The sequence below is a fragment of the Phoca vitulina genome, unplaced genomic scaffold, assembly GCF_004348235.1.
Source record: "Phoca vitulina isolate PV1807 unplaced genomic scaffold, GSC_HSeal_1.0 scaffold2, whole genome shotgun sequence".
Classification (NCBI taxonomy): Eukaryota; Metazoa; Chordata; class Mammalia; order Carnivora; family Phocidae; genus Phoca; species Phoca vitulina.
Window position 1 is genome coordinate 1727664 of NW_022589705.1, and position 13958 is coordinate 1741621.

General features: G+C 40.7%; 1 protein-coding gene across 1 annotated transcript in view; it reads left to right on the top strand.

The window, feature by feature from the left end:
- The window catches only part of NOTCH2 (notch receptor 2), a 169775-nt gene that overhangs the window by 69849 nt on the left and 85968 nt on the right, over positions 1 to 13958 (top strand). Inside the window, exons 3-4 of the mRNA XM_032420428.1 lie at positions 3241 to 3500; positions 7279 to 7614. Of these exons, the coding sequence (XP_032276319.1) occupies positions 3241 to 3500; positions 7279 to 7614 (596 nt within the window). The remainder of the gene's footprint in view (positions 1 to 3240; positions 3501 to 7278; positions 7615 to 13958) is intronic.

Here is a 13958-nt window from a genome sequence, read left to right on the forward strand (position 1 = left end):
ATATTCTTTGCAGAAACTGATGTGAGAACATTCTTCTTCATCATCATTAACATCATTATTAATAAGCATGTTGGATGCTATATATAGAATTGGGCTTCATATATTTTCTTACTCAAACTTTTTCTTTTTCTTTTATTTATTCCTTTTCTTTATTTATTTGAGAGAGAGAGAGAGCGCACAAGCGGGGGGAGTGGGAGAGGGAGAAGCAGGCCTCCCGCCGAGCAGGGAGCCCAATGTGGGACTTGATCCCAGGAGCCTGGGATCGTGACCTGAGCCGAAGGCAGATGCTTAAAAGACTGAGCCACCCAGGCACCCAGCAAACTTTTTCTATAAAGCACCAGATAGCAAATATTTTTGCAGGCTAAATGGTCTCATCACAACTACTTAACCCAGTTATTGTAATGCATAAGTAGCCATAGACAATCCATAAATGAATGAGTGTGGCTGTGTTCCAATATGACTATTTATGGACACTGATATTTGAATTTTGCATAATTTTCAAATGTCACAAAATATTATCTTTTTTTTTTTTTTTGACATTTTTCTAATCACTCAAAAATGGAAAAACTGGGCGCCTGGGTGGCTCAGTCGGTTAAGCGTCTGCCTTTGGCTCAGGTCATGATCCCAGGGTCCTGGGATCGAGTCCTGCATCGGGCTCCCTGCTTAGTAGGGAGCCTGCTTCTCCCTCTGCCTCTCTCTGTCTCTTATGAATAAGTAAATAAAATCTTTAAAAAAAAATGGAAAATCTATTCTTAGCTCATGGGCCATTCAAAAATAGGCAGTGGGCCATAGTAGGTCTACAAGCTGTATTTGCCCACCTCTGCTTTTACTGGTTTCTTAAACATACCTTAGTTGAAACTTATTTTCATGTACTTGGTAGGGAGCAACAATGCAGATTAAACCCTAGTGACACATAATTCAGGAATATTCTTCTTTGGCTCCAGAAATTTTCATATTGTTTCATTTTTGTTTTCCTGGGAACCTTATGTTTTCTTTACATGTTTATGATACTAATATTTAAATGAATTTGCATTCTCTGAGCAGATGCCACATGATAGTGTTGGGGAGGTGGTGGTGGTGTAATAATCCAGGAGCAAAGCTGGGAAAAGCCCACCCAGGTTTAAAAGTTTGCCATTATTTATAAGGTGAATAATTTCCGTATGGGTGAATCAAGAGTTGTCAGCCAGGCTTAATGCCCATAGGACTGCCACTGTGAATGAGAATTGTGTTGCAGTTTTTAACATCATCCATAATAGACTTCTTAAATAAGTTACAAATGCTTTTAATAATATAGCTCAGGGATAATTTTAGCTATGCTACATTGACAGTTTTTGTTCTCCTACTTTAAAAAAATCAGAAAATAACCTATTATCAAATCAAGCTGTGATCTGAATAAAGCATCATATTTTCCTCAGTACGTGCAAAGAGAGAAAAAAATGTTTCATTTGCAAAACTTTTTAACATAAGGCTCTTCACATACTTGATTTTGTTCAGTTCTTACAACAATGTAGGTAGCTTTATTAACTATTTAAAATGTGCAAGAACTAACAGTGAAGTTAAGAACACGTCTAAGTTCACAGCACCAGGACTCACTCCAAACAGGCCTCTGACCATATGAGGTGCAGACACTCCTCCCAGAAACTGCAGCCAGTCTTTGGTTTTAGTGCTCTGCCCTCTCCTCACTGCCTCTCCATCTCTAGCTTCACCTGCTCATGAAGATGCTCAGAGCTCTAGCTGCTTCTGGCTCTGCCGTGCTTTCTGTCTTCAGATCTAGGAAGAGGGGAGCCACCTACCAGCTCTGTTTCCTCCTCCAGCCACGTTAACTACTGCACAATTCTTTTGGGCATGTTCTGTCTTAGTTCCTTAATAGGTGGTCCTCCTCCTTTTCTCAATAGCTGGGACCTCTGAAGACCTCACCTTGCCAACCAATGCCCAATGAAACATCTTGGATGTGATTGGACAAAGACAGGAAGGAGGAATACACAATATCCGTGCTTCAAGTCTGGGCGACAGGGAGAATCAGGACATAGAATCTGCACATAGGGAGCTGTGATTGGAGCTGGTTGTGAGGGGGGAGTTTTATTGGTTTAAGTGTGTCATCTTTGAAGTAATGATGGAGCAGCCTTGTAGACTTAGTTTGCTATCCTCCAAAAAGTAAAATGGAGAAATAGGTTTAACCAAATATCTGAGGTGACAGCCAAATGGTAAAATTTATAGTTAGAATCAAAGTCTTTGTGTTACTTTTGAATGCTTCTTAGAGGTCTCATTTAAATAACCCCTATATTAGGAAAATGGAGACTATCCATGCCTTTTTTTTTAAATCCTGTTTAGAGAATGTAGGATTGTCATAAATACTACACACAATTTGGGATGGTTGCATATCTTATGAATCAATGGGTTGCACATAAAAAGATTCCTCAACACACCACGTGGAGAATGTTACAGAATGTTATTCTTGAATTGTTTTGTCTTACTCACTTTGGCATTTGTATGGTACCTTAGATATTTTTATGTCATTTTCATTATATTTTGTGCTTTTTATTTGGTTAAAAAAGCTGCCTGCTATTTATATCTTAACAGATTTAAGTTTTTAAAAAAGCCCCTTTGAACCCTTCCCCTTTCCTGTACCTCCTTTTTCTTTCTCCATCACAGAGAAATGTAACCCCGGAACATAACCCAGAAATCTAGATATAGGCCAGTTGATGTCTCAATAGAAACAAGAAAAGAAGAACTTACTATTTCTCAGTGCCTAATTGAGAGAAAGCACATGATATTTTATATATTCTAAATTGGAGAGGATAAGAGGGTCAGTCCATGCATTATCATGTGAATGTCTTAATCCTATCAAATGGCTTAGTCAAAATGAGAAAGGTAATGAATTTAAACAGACAAGTATCAACAGTGCTGCACAAAAAAGTGCTATTTCACCATACCCGCCTGTACTTATATGAGAAAAGCTGTGGTTGCATTTTGCCTTTGATAAGGATTGTGCTGACTGGCCATGGCAGACCATGCTGGGTCACCCACCTGGTATTCTGTCACCTACTAAGACTCAAAGGACATGAGAGTGTGTGGTTAAGTTCTCTAAGCACTTCTGAACTAAGGCAGTTTTACAGGTTGTACCTTTAGGTCTCTCAATTCATAGTCTAGTGTTTTCTTGAATGCACTGCATTATCTTGTAAAGTTTTCAGACTTACAAGAAGTCAGGTGTTTTCATGGATTCCTCTCTTTTCCATACAGATGTCCGGAGGGTTTCTTGGGAGAATATTGTCAACATCGAGACCCCTGTGAGAAGAACCGCTGCCAGAATGGTGGGACGTGTGTGGCCCAGGCCATGCTGGGGAAAGCCACATGCCGATGTGCCCTGGGGTTCACAGGCGATGATTGCCAGTACTCGACCACTCACCCCTGCTTTGTTTCTCACCCCTGCCTGAATGGAGGCACCTGCCACGTGCGTAGCCGGGATGACTATGAGTGCACCTGCCAAGTTGGTTTTACAGGTAACAAATGTGACTCAGGGCCCTATTTTCCTATTCTCAGCAGATACCTTTCTTTAGCATCCCTTAGATCTTGACATGTTGCTCTTAAGGATCCTCTAACTCTGGTGTACATTTAACATTATGATAAGGAACTAGAGTGTTCCAGACAACTATCTTTAACTCCCTTTTGAGAGTTCTAAGAGGGGAGAAAGAGAAAGAGAAAGGCAGAAGTATTGGACTCCCTAAAGTATATATGTCAAGATTGGGGATCGGAACTTTACTTCACCGTCACTAGAAGAAAAGCTGTCTGTGCTATTGATTACTTACTTCTTGACATTCAGGGCACTGGTTTTTCTGGTTTTCTGTATTCTGACTATTCCTTTTGCTTCTGCATTGCCTTGTCCTCATCTGTTAAATTTTTGTGTTCCTTGGAACTCTGTTTTGAGCCCTCTTTTGAGCCATGTCACAGCTCCCCCAGCTCACTATCTCCAATGGCTTCAGCTGTCATTATCTTCCTCAGTTGCTGGTGACTCTTATAGTCATCCTTTTCACTCAACCCCTACCCCGACATTCAGGCTCATATTTCTAACTGTCTGATGCATATTATCCTTGGAAACTCGACAAGTACCTCACACTCAACATGTTGATATAAATGGGTGGTGGTGATGTATAGCCCACCTATTTCAAACTAGACCCCCCTTCTCCCTTACCCCACTTAGACTCAGGCCCCTAACCTAGCCACAAAGCACCTCTCACCTGTCTACTGTTCTCCATTTCCTTTCCTGCTCTGCAGTTGAGGTCTAGCCTTGTCCATGTTGGTGACAGCTCAGCCCATACCTGGGCTCCTGCAGTTGCTTCCTAACTGGTTTCCTTGCCTTTACTTTCTCCCCGTCTTGTTCACCTGTCCCATTGCCACATCTTTGATCATAAATGCCAATCCTCTCACAAACTCACCTGCTTACAATGCCTAATGACTTTTTATCATCCGCAGAGTCAACTGCAAACTCTTTTACATGGCTTCCATAGCCCATCATGGTCTCGGCCTTACATCTTTTTATAGCTTCACTTCCCACAAGCATCTAGCTCTAGTCGCACCAACAACATTCTCATCATTTCCGAAAATGTCATACTTCCTGTTGCCTCCATGCTGTTGCACACCCCTTTGCCTGGAATGCCCTTTTCTATAATTGGTGATTGCCCAATGTTACTTAAAATTCTGTCTTAGTGACTTTTTTGTGATTCTTTTAGGCAGTTAGTCTCTATGTTCTATTATCCTATGTGTCACATTTTATTGTAATAATTTTTTTAATATGTCTCTTATCTGACTAGATTATGAGTTCTTCAGAGGTGGGTTTGAGCTTTATTCAAAATGAACCACAGATGTTTATTAAGTTAGATGAGGAAAGCAGAACCATTCACTATTTTGTCCCTTGCTACACCAGCAATTCTGTAAATTTGATAAAAACTAAAAACATACTCAGTAAACTAGACTGGATCAGTTAGTTTGGAATACTTGTTTTACTGATTTTTCATTAAAAGGTGTTGGTAGGGGTAGAGGATAGTTAGAATGGTCCATTATCTTCATCATGACCATGACAGAATTGTTGCTGTGATTCATTGAAGAGATTTGGTGGTTAAAAGAATATTTTTTTCCCTGATTGTCATTTTTGAATTGTTTTGCTCCACAAACAAAGGGAAGGCATAGCCATTTAAAATATTTTAAACCTGACTAGTGGAAATGGCAGTAATGTCTTCTTAATAATTAAAATGTTACTCTGAAATGATCCCCATATTAAAACTTCTTCCTTTGCCATTAAAAGGAACTCTTCTTGGTGTTCTGCAGGGCTCTGATTATTTTCACACATCTGCCATTTTTGTCTGTCTTTAGGAATTACAACAGTTAAGTTTACCCTTTTGGTTTTGTGGTAGCCCTTATACTCCATCTAGTCAGACCTTCTTAGCTTATCTCCACTCATAGTTGAAGAAACAGAGGTGGGGAGTTAGTGCATGTACATAGCGTAGATTCAGGGACCTTTCTGTTTCAGTTGTAGGCAAATACTCTATACACACGGTAGCCAGAAGGAACCATTTTTGTCTCTTCTCCAGTGTAGGTAAGTTCCTCTCAGAGGAATGAAGAAAAAAAAGGAAGAAGAATTTTAGTTCCTTCTTTTTCTCTCTGCTTAGCATCCTGAGACACATGTGCTGTGCCCGTTTTTTTGTTTTTTTAAGATTTTATTTACTTGAGAGAGAGAGTGTGCACAAGTGGGGGGAGGGGCAGAGGGAGAAGCAGACCCCCCACTGAGCAGGGAGCTGGACACGGGGCTCAATCCCAGGACCCCAGAATCAAGACCTGAGCTGAAAGCAGATGCTTAACCGACTGAGCCACCCAGGCGCCCCTGCTGTGCCCAAATTTTTATTGTACCTTTCCCCTTTGATGTGACATTCCTCGATAGAGAGCACTTCTGTGTGCTCATGTGTCATCTCCTTCTTCCTTTTAGAAAAGCTGTCATGGCTTTCATTTGTTTTTCTATGGGGGTCAAATATTTGGATGTTTACCTAGACAACCGATTGGAATACTAACAAGTTCAGGGGGTTCTCATAATCTTTAGCTAAAAACAAAAAGCTTAAGCTGATGAAAACAAAAATCCATATGAATACCAGATTTACTAATAGCATGGGAATTTTTTTTTTTTCTCTGTCCTTCTGTCTCAAAGACATGCTGTAGGATCCAGCACATCGGAGTCTCCTGGCTTCCTCTTATATTTTCCTACCTGAGAGTCCATAAGACTTACCTTTCTAGACCTTTATTCTCGTGACAGCTTCTAGTTTTTTTTCACAGATAAATAGCCAGAGATTCTTCATCCTCTTCAAACACATCAAGCAATATTTATAGCAAGACCACAATTAATAAAATGTTTCCCAGGTTATGTGTGTGGGTTGTGTTTAAAGGAAATAGAAGTAGCATTGACTTGTTTCTTTCTTTTTTTTTTTTTTAAAGATTTTATTTATTTATTTGACAGAGACACAGCGAGAGAGGGAACACAAGCAGGGGGAGTGGGAGAGGGAGAAGCAGGCTTCCCGCGGAGCAGGGAGCCCAATGTGGGGCTCGATCCCAGGACTCTGGGATCATGACCTGAGCTGAAGGCAGACGCTTAACGACTGAGCCACCCAGGTGCCCCAGCATTGACTTGTTTCTATCATATAAGAGATCTGTTTAGTAACTATATATTGCGGAAAAGATCAATGCATTTTATTCACTCAGAAGACATGCTTTGAGAGCCTACTACCGGGATCCAGCCCTTGCCTGTGTGGTGTGTGATACAATAAATGGAAACAGCAAATTTGGAGTGTGTGTGTACATGTACAGATGTGTGTGTGAGAGAGAGTGATTTAGGGAGCTGAGAAGGGCAATAGGGAAATTTCTGAGTAGAGTTATCAAGTGGGAGTTCACTAGGTAAACAAAAAGGAAGATGGCATTCCAAACAGAGGTGCAGCTTATGCAAAGACAAGGTGTGAGTCAGGAGGTAGGATGGCATCCTACAAGGAGGGGCTTCATACGACTAGCCTACAGTCCCCTCCGTGTGCTCCCCTGAGTCTTTGTATTTGGCTGAGGGCCCCAGGGAGGGCCTGTATCAGGTGATCTTGAGGAGGCTCTGGTTTGGGCTTCCTGTGAAGTTCAGAGAGCTTAGGGATTCTCCACACAGTAACTGATGTTGGGTGGGTGGGAGACGTGCGATGGTGACGATGGGGCTGGCTCCCACTTCAGTGGGCAGCACTGAGTTCTGTTCTTCTTCCTTAGGTAAGCTGTGCCAGTGGAGTGATGCTTGCCTGTCTCATCCCTGTGCAAACGGAAGTACCTGTACCACCGTGGCCAACCAGTTCTCCTGCAGATGCCTCACAGGCTTCACAGGACAGAAGTGTGAGACTGATGTCAATGAGTGCGACATTCCAGGACGGTGCCAGCATGGTGGCACCTGCCTCAACCTACCGGGTTCCTATCAGTGCCAGTGCCCCCAGGGCTTCACAGGCCAGCACTGTGACAGCCCCTACGTGCCCTGTGCACCCTCCCCCTGTGTCAATGGTGGCACCTGCCGGCAGACGGGTGACTTCACGTTTGAATGCAACTGCCTTCCAGGTAAGGAGAGCCCCTAGTGTCCTGAGGTTGGGGGATACACCTTCGGCACAGAAGGAAGGTGGTGGGTTTGGCTCAGTTGCTCCTTTAGGAAATATACTTCCCAGCAGGGAAAAGGGGAAATAAGAATTTTGTGTGGGGTGGGTTGCTGGTGAGGGAAGAGTTTTATGGACTAATAGGGTCCATAAACTGAGTAGGGGGTAATTTAACATGTCAGAGTTTATGATGATGAGTGGCTAGGAAATTGTTTATTGTCCTTTTTGGAGGAACAGCAAGAAATAAGAGAAACAGCTCTGAGAAAGAGATAGATAGGTCTATGGAATGGAAGGGAAGACAATGAGAATTAGATGTCGAAAGATGTGTGTTTAGTAAAGTGCTTTAAACTGAATTGACAATAAAAGTAGGTGATCAACTTTCCTACGTGCTTTCACCTCTGAAGGAGTAATAGATTACTTTCCTACCTACCTAAATGCACCCGCCTACCCTTTTGTAATATTCTGGGCTCCTGGCCCTCTCTGTGTACCCTCTGTGACTTTGGGTAACCTTGCTCTGACTTGAAGCTAGAGAATTTTGGAATTGGGGTAGTGCTGTGTTACTCAATGGGCACTTTTTGATGTGTGCTGATAGAAAAGATATGTACAACCAGACATAACTACAAGAGAGAAGCCAAGAAAAGAGCAATGTATGGGAGCTTGGGGCCTAGGGTTCCATAGAAATGGAGAAAGGAGCAAGCCTGGCCAATTCGCTAACCCCTTGTAAAAATGATGAGGAGGCTGAACACCGAGAATTTTGATTGGGAACAGAACACAAGCAGCTGGAGCAGATGAATTACTAAGCAACAAAGATTCTGTTTTTATACAAATATCCTTAGTACAAAAACAAAAGAAGGAAAACTGTAGGGGGGAGTAAAGTGCTAAGTAAGCAGAATTGCCTCAAAAAGAAGTTGTTCTAGCTATTCTTTCAAAATGGGAATCTTAGATTCTGGTGTTGTGGATGTGGTTCACATATAATGGGATTGTGTGTTTTATCTTTAGGGGATTAAAGGTCATATGTTGGTCCTTGGTATAAAACCAAATGGTAATTAATTCATTTCATTCAGTAAAAATTTATTGACTGCCACTTGTTTTCTGGGCACTGTGCTGTGTGCTTGGAAAAGAGTGATACAAGACGCTGCCACATAATAAAAAACTTTATACCATTTAACTGTAAGCCACAAGAACAAGCTATTAATTGTATTACTTTCAGTTTCTCTTTCAATGAATAGGTAATCATTCTAGACACTAAATAAATTTTATAGACAGAGTATTATTGTCATCCACATTATCTTGTAAAAGACATAACTAAAAGATATCTTTCTTCACTCCCATATTTGTTGGCCATATTCTAAGGGTTAAAGAAGGAGACAGAAATGTAAACAATTTAATTTTACACATATTCTGATATTCTAATAAGCTAGTAGTCTAAGTGGCTAATAATTGAGGTTAGCATGATTTATTGTTGAAAGCTAAATGTGTTTTTTCAGTTTCAAGAAAATTATTTTTAATAGTTGCCCAGAACAAGAGGTTGATTTGTCAGAGAAATACTGACGGGAAGTCAGAGAAGTCAATAAAGGAAGTTTTTAGCTAAGAGAGAGTGATTGTTCACTCCCATAGTCTCTGCATTGTTATCCATTAGCCACGATAAGAACCTTAGGGAATTCTGAGAGTGTGTCCAGGAAAGGATCTGTCAAACCAGAATAGTATCTCCTTCTTGAGAAAGGAAATAACCAGGGATTCCACAGCTGAGAGGCTGCCAGGACTCGTGGGATGGAGTAAGGAGATCTTGGCTGTCTTTTACGCTCTGCTTATAATTTAAAGCAAGACATTTGTTTACTCACTGATGAAGTGTGTGTGTGTGTGTGTGTGTGTGTGTGTGTGTGTGTGTGTGTGTTGGGGTTCGGGATGGGGATTCAGGGGGTGGGGAGAAATTTGGCAAAGAGAAAACTAACATTTATTCAATGCCTTTTATGAGTTAGGCGCTGTGCCAGGTACTTCTGCATCCATTAGCTCAATTATACAAAAACCTTGGGGATAGGTATTATTATTCTAGTTTTCCCAGGTGAAATAGCTCAAGTGTGGAGATGTTAAGTGATTCACCCAAAGTTGCACAGCTAACATGTGGTTAGGCTGAGGCCTGAAAACCAGACAGGTTATTTCTAAAGCCTCTACGTTTCACTGCATCACACTGCACTGCTTGTCTGTCACTGAAGGTGCTTTGAAAATGTGTGACACTTTTTGTTAAATGCTTTGAGATGTTTGGATTAAAAAAAAGTAGGAGATACTTCTACTTATGATCACATACTCTTTGTTACATATCGACTTATACATGGCACCATGCATACATTTAAGATGGTTAAGTAGACTAGGTCTTGCCTTTTGGGGTCGCATGATCTAAAACAGATGACATCAGCTTAGACAATATATAAAAAGAAATCTAAAAAGAATTCAAAACAATAGATGATGCTGTATGTATTTACACAGTTTGTAAGATTTTATGCTCATTGTTTTTATGTCCCAGGTGGAGTTTGGAAAGTATTAACTTTATTTCCATATAGGGAAATAGTGCCTGGAGATTATTTTTTTCTGAGAAAGTCCTTTTCATAATGCAATACCATTCTCCTTGCCCCTCCTTCCATTGTGCTCCGCACTATTCAAGATACTAAAATGTTACTTAAAATAATAATCACTATCTCAATGTAAATAACACCCTTATTTGAAGAGAATCATTGTTTCAGTTCTAAAAATGGAGAAATCAAGTCAGCAGGAGGGAAAAAGGCTAGTTAGGGTATTAAGCAACTCCCATGTGTGCTCCCTGTCACATTTCAAGTCGTTACACTTTTAATTGAGGCCTACCCTAATCACCCTATTTCATACAGTAACCAACTCCCTCCCCCCTTAATTATTGGCCCTGGTCTACTTTTTCTTTTCTTTTTCTGTAACACTTATCATCTGCTTAGTATATAATTTGCACTATATAATTTACTTCATTATGCCTATTGTTTATTGTCTGTCTTGTCCAAATTCTGCCGCCTCTTCCCCTCTTCAGAGTGAAAGTTAGAATCTTTGTTTTTGTTTAGTGATGTATCCTAAGCACCCCCAAACAGTGCCAAGTTCATAATAGGCACACAAATATTTATGGACCAAGTGAGTTTAGTATAATATCAGAGTACTGAGAATGTAATTTTGGTCTTCTCATTTTCTTCCTGGTATCATACGTCCTAGACTTAATGTGGCTTCTCCTTTAGTTCTTGTGTACTCTGGTACTGGATAAGAATTTCAGAGTCCTTTTCAACTCTGAAAGTCAGTGAATCGCGCATAGGTTAGTGACTATATTCAAATGGTCAAATTATAGTTCTTTTCCTGCAAAGGACACTATAGTTACTGTGAGTTGATTTTTAAATTTTTATTATTGAAGTATATTTGGCATACAATGTTATATTAGTTTCGGGTGTACAACAGTGATTTCAACAGTTTGGTACGTTACACAGTGCTCACCATTGTCCCCATATAACACTATTACGATATTGTAGACTATATTCCCTCTGCTGTACTTTTTACCTCCATGACGTATTTATTTTATTACTGGAAGGTTGTCCCTCTTTATCCCTTTCACCTCTTTTGCCCATCCTCCCACCCCCACTTCCTTTCTGGCAACCACCACTTTATTCTCTATATTTAAGAGTCTGTTTTGTTTTTGAGATTCCACATATAAGTGAAATGATATGGTATTTATTTGTCTTTCTCTGTCTGACTGATTTCACTTAGCATATAATACCCTCTAGGTCCATCCATGTTGTCACTGATGGCAAGATCTCATTCCTTTTTATGGCTGAGTAATGTGAGCCTAGTATTTGAGTTTTACCATAAGTCTCATGGAGAGGGGATTACAACTGCAAAAATGACTCCTCTTCTGCAACAGAGAAAGAAGCATTTCTCCACAGAGGGAAGAAGATGGAATATATTCAAGAGGGAACTAATAGAATCAAATCAAGGAACCATATGTCATCTTCTCCTTGGATGATCAACTGTTAATGATCCAGATCCTTTGTGGGCTACCATTAAATAAGTCTTTAGCAGAAGCCCTGAGGAGGGACACTCAGCCAGAATAATTTTAACATAAGAGCAACATAGAAAATGAATTATTGGATCATTGATTCCCAGTATTTTTGGGTTAGGGCCAATTAATGGGGAGAGAATGAGTTGGGCTGGTTTTGTGTTTGTGGATATTTTAAAAAGTAGCACAGGTAATCAGAGAACAGTGGATTGTTTGAGTATGTTGGCTGTGCCTTGTGAGTTCACAGTTGGATTGGCCAGTCCTCGATGTACTTTGCTTTTCTCTGTCTCCTATACCTCTCTATTTCTCTATGATTTTTAAAAAATTTCATAAAAAGCTGTCTGATCCGTCCTCTCCAAACAACGGAGGTTTATTCTTTGTGAACCACCTCTGTACTTTACAGGCTGATTATATGTGATATCCCTATATCATTAAAATAAAGTTTAAGCCCATTTTGTGGCTTTTGTGTCTGAGCTTAAAAACTGTTAGAAGTAATTCCTTCTTGCATTCTCATATGCAGGGGCATGTAACTTTCTCTTGGGTATTGCACTAATCACACTTTGGCACATTTCTCTGGAACAGATGCAGAAATGATCATATCACTTTTCAGAGTACATTATTTTAGTTCCAGTTTTAGTTGACGTTCCTGGAAGCTTTCCTATTCTCTTATGCTCAGTAGTTTGGACCATGCTATCTCCTTAGCTTTTATCGCCTTCCCCTGCCCACCTTGCCTTTTTATATAGAAATTATTCTTTTTTATTTTTTTTAAAGATTTTATTTATTTAATTGACAGAGAGAGAGAGAGAGACAGCAAGAGAGGGAACACAAGCCGGGGGAGTGGGAGAGGGAGAAGCAGGCTTCCTGCCAATCAGAGAGCCCGATGCAGGGCTTGATCCCAGGACCCTGGGATCATGACCTGAGCCAAAGGCAGTCGCTTAACCAACTGAGCCACCCAGGTGCCTGAAATTATTCTTTAAAAAAAAAATGATTTTATTTATTTATTTAGAGAGAGAGCATGAGTCGGGGAGGAGCAAAGGGAGAGAAAGAGAATCTCCAGCAGACTCCACGCTGAGCACAGAGCCCAACACAGGGCTCCATCCCACAACCCTGAGATCATGACCTGAACCAAAATCAAGAGTTAGATGCTCAACTTACTGAGCCACCCAGGTGCCCCTAGAGCTTATTCTTTATCATGTGTCAAAGGCACCTATTTCACTGAAATGCCTTCTATGTTCCCAATCCCCATGGGGATTGGAGACCTCCCTAAGGTCTTTTGGTAATTTGTATACCTCTAGCACAGCACTTACCACACTGATGGTTTATTTGTTCATCTTTCCCAGTAGACACACTCGTTTTAACTCTTCCTCCCAGTACCCAACTTAGTGCATGGCCCAAAATTGAGACCCAGTGAATATTTGACAAATGAATGAATTGAATGTGATAGAAAAGAGAATTATTGTATTCCATAACTTAAAAATATATATACCGAATTTCTTTCTTTTGATTCACCTTAATCATTTCTTTGACTTTTTCAGTGATGAATTTAGAAGGGTGGAGATCATTAGGGAGATATCAAGAGAGGCGTGTAGGAGCAGTAGCCTGTGTGGGTGGTGGGGCTTGGGGCTACATGGACCAGTCACGAGGGCCAGCGAGCTCATCTGGGCCCATTTGGAGAATGGAAGATGTGTGCCAAGAAAACCAGCGGGACAGATATGGGACCAGTTTGCTTTTGTGTCAGATTTGTTCTTGGGGGGTTGGGGAAGAAAGTAGACTTGCAGCTCTTTTTTGCCTTTGTCCAGTTTCATATATTCCTGGTTTTTTCCTCACTCTTTCATCCCTGCAGACTAAAGCTCTTCCAGAGGACTTTTAGCCTGGTTTGAGAGAATCCTAGTTATGTCATCTCATCTTCCTCTTTCTGCTCTCTTCTTTATATCTCTCCACAAGCCTTTCCACCCTCACACATCCCAGCATGTGAAAATGGAAAGATACGGATGCTTTCTTGAGAGATGCTCTTCTCTGTGTGGGATGACAAGTTCAAAAGATTCTTTTCTGCTCCCCACCCTCACTGTCATCATTTATCAGTTACGTGGGCCATGGTTTTATAACAGCACAGTCTTAAAATGTTCCTTCTAAGTTTAATTTCTCTCCTTTTGGCCTTTTAAGGATGTGAGTTGGCTTTAAGCAGTAGACTCCTTTTAGTACGGTCATGTGAGCCTCTTTGTAAATCTGCTACATCCATCCCACCCACAGGTCTG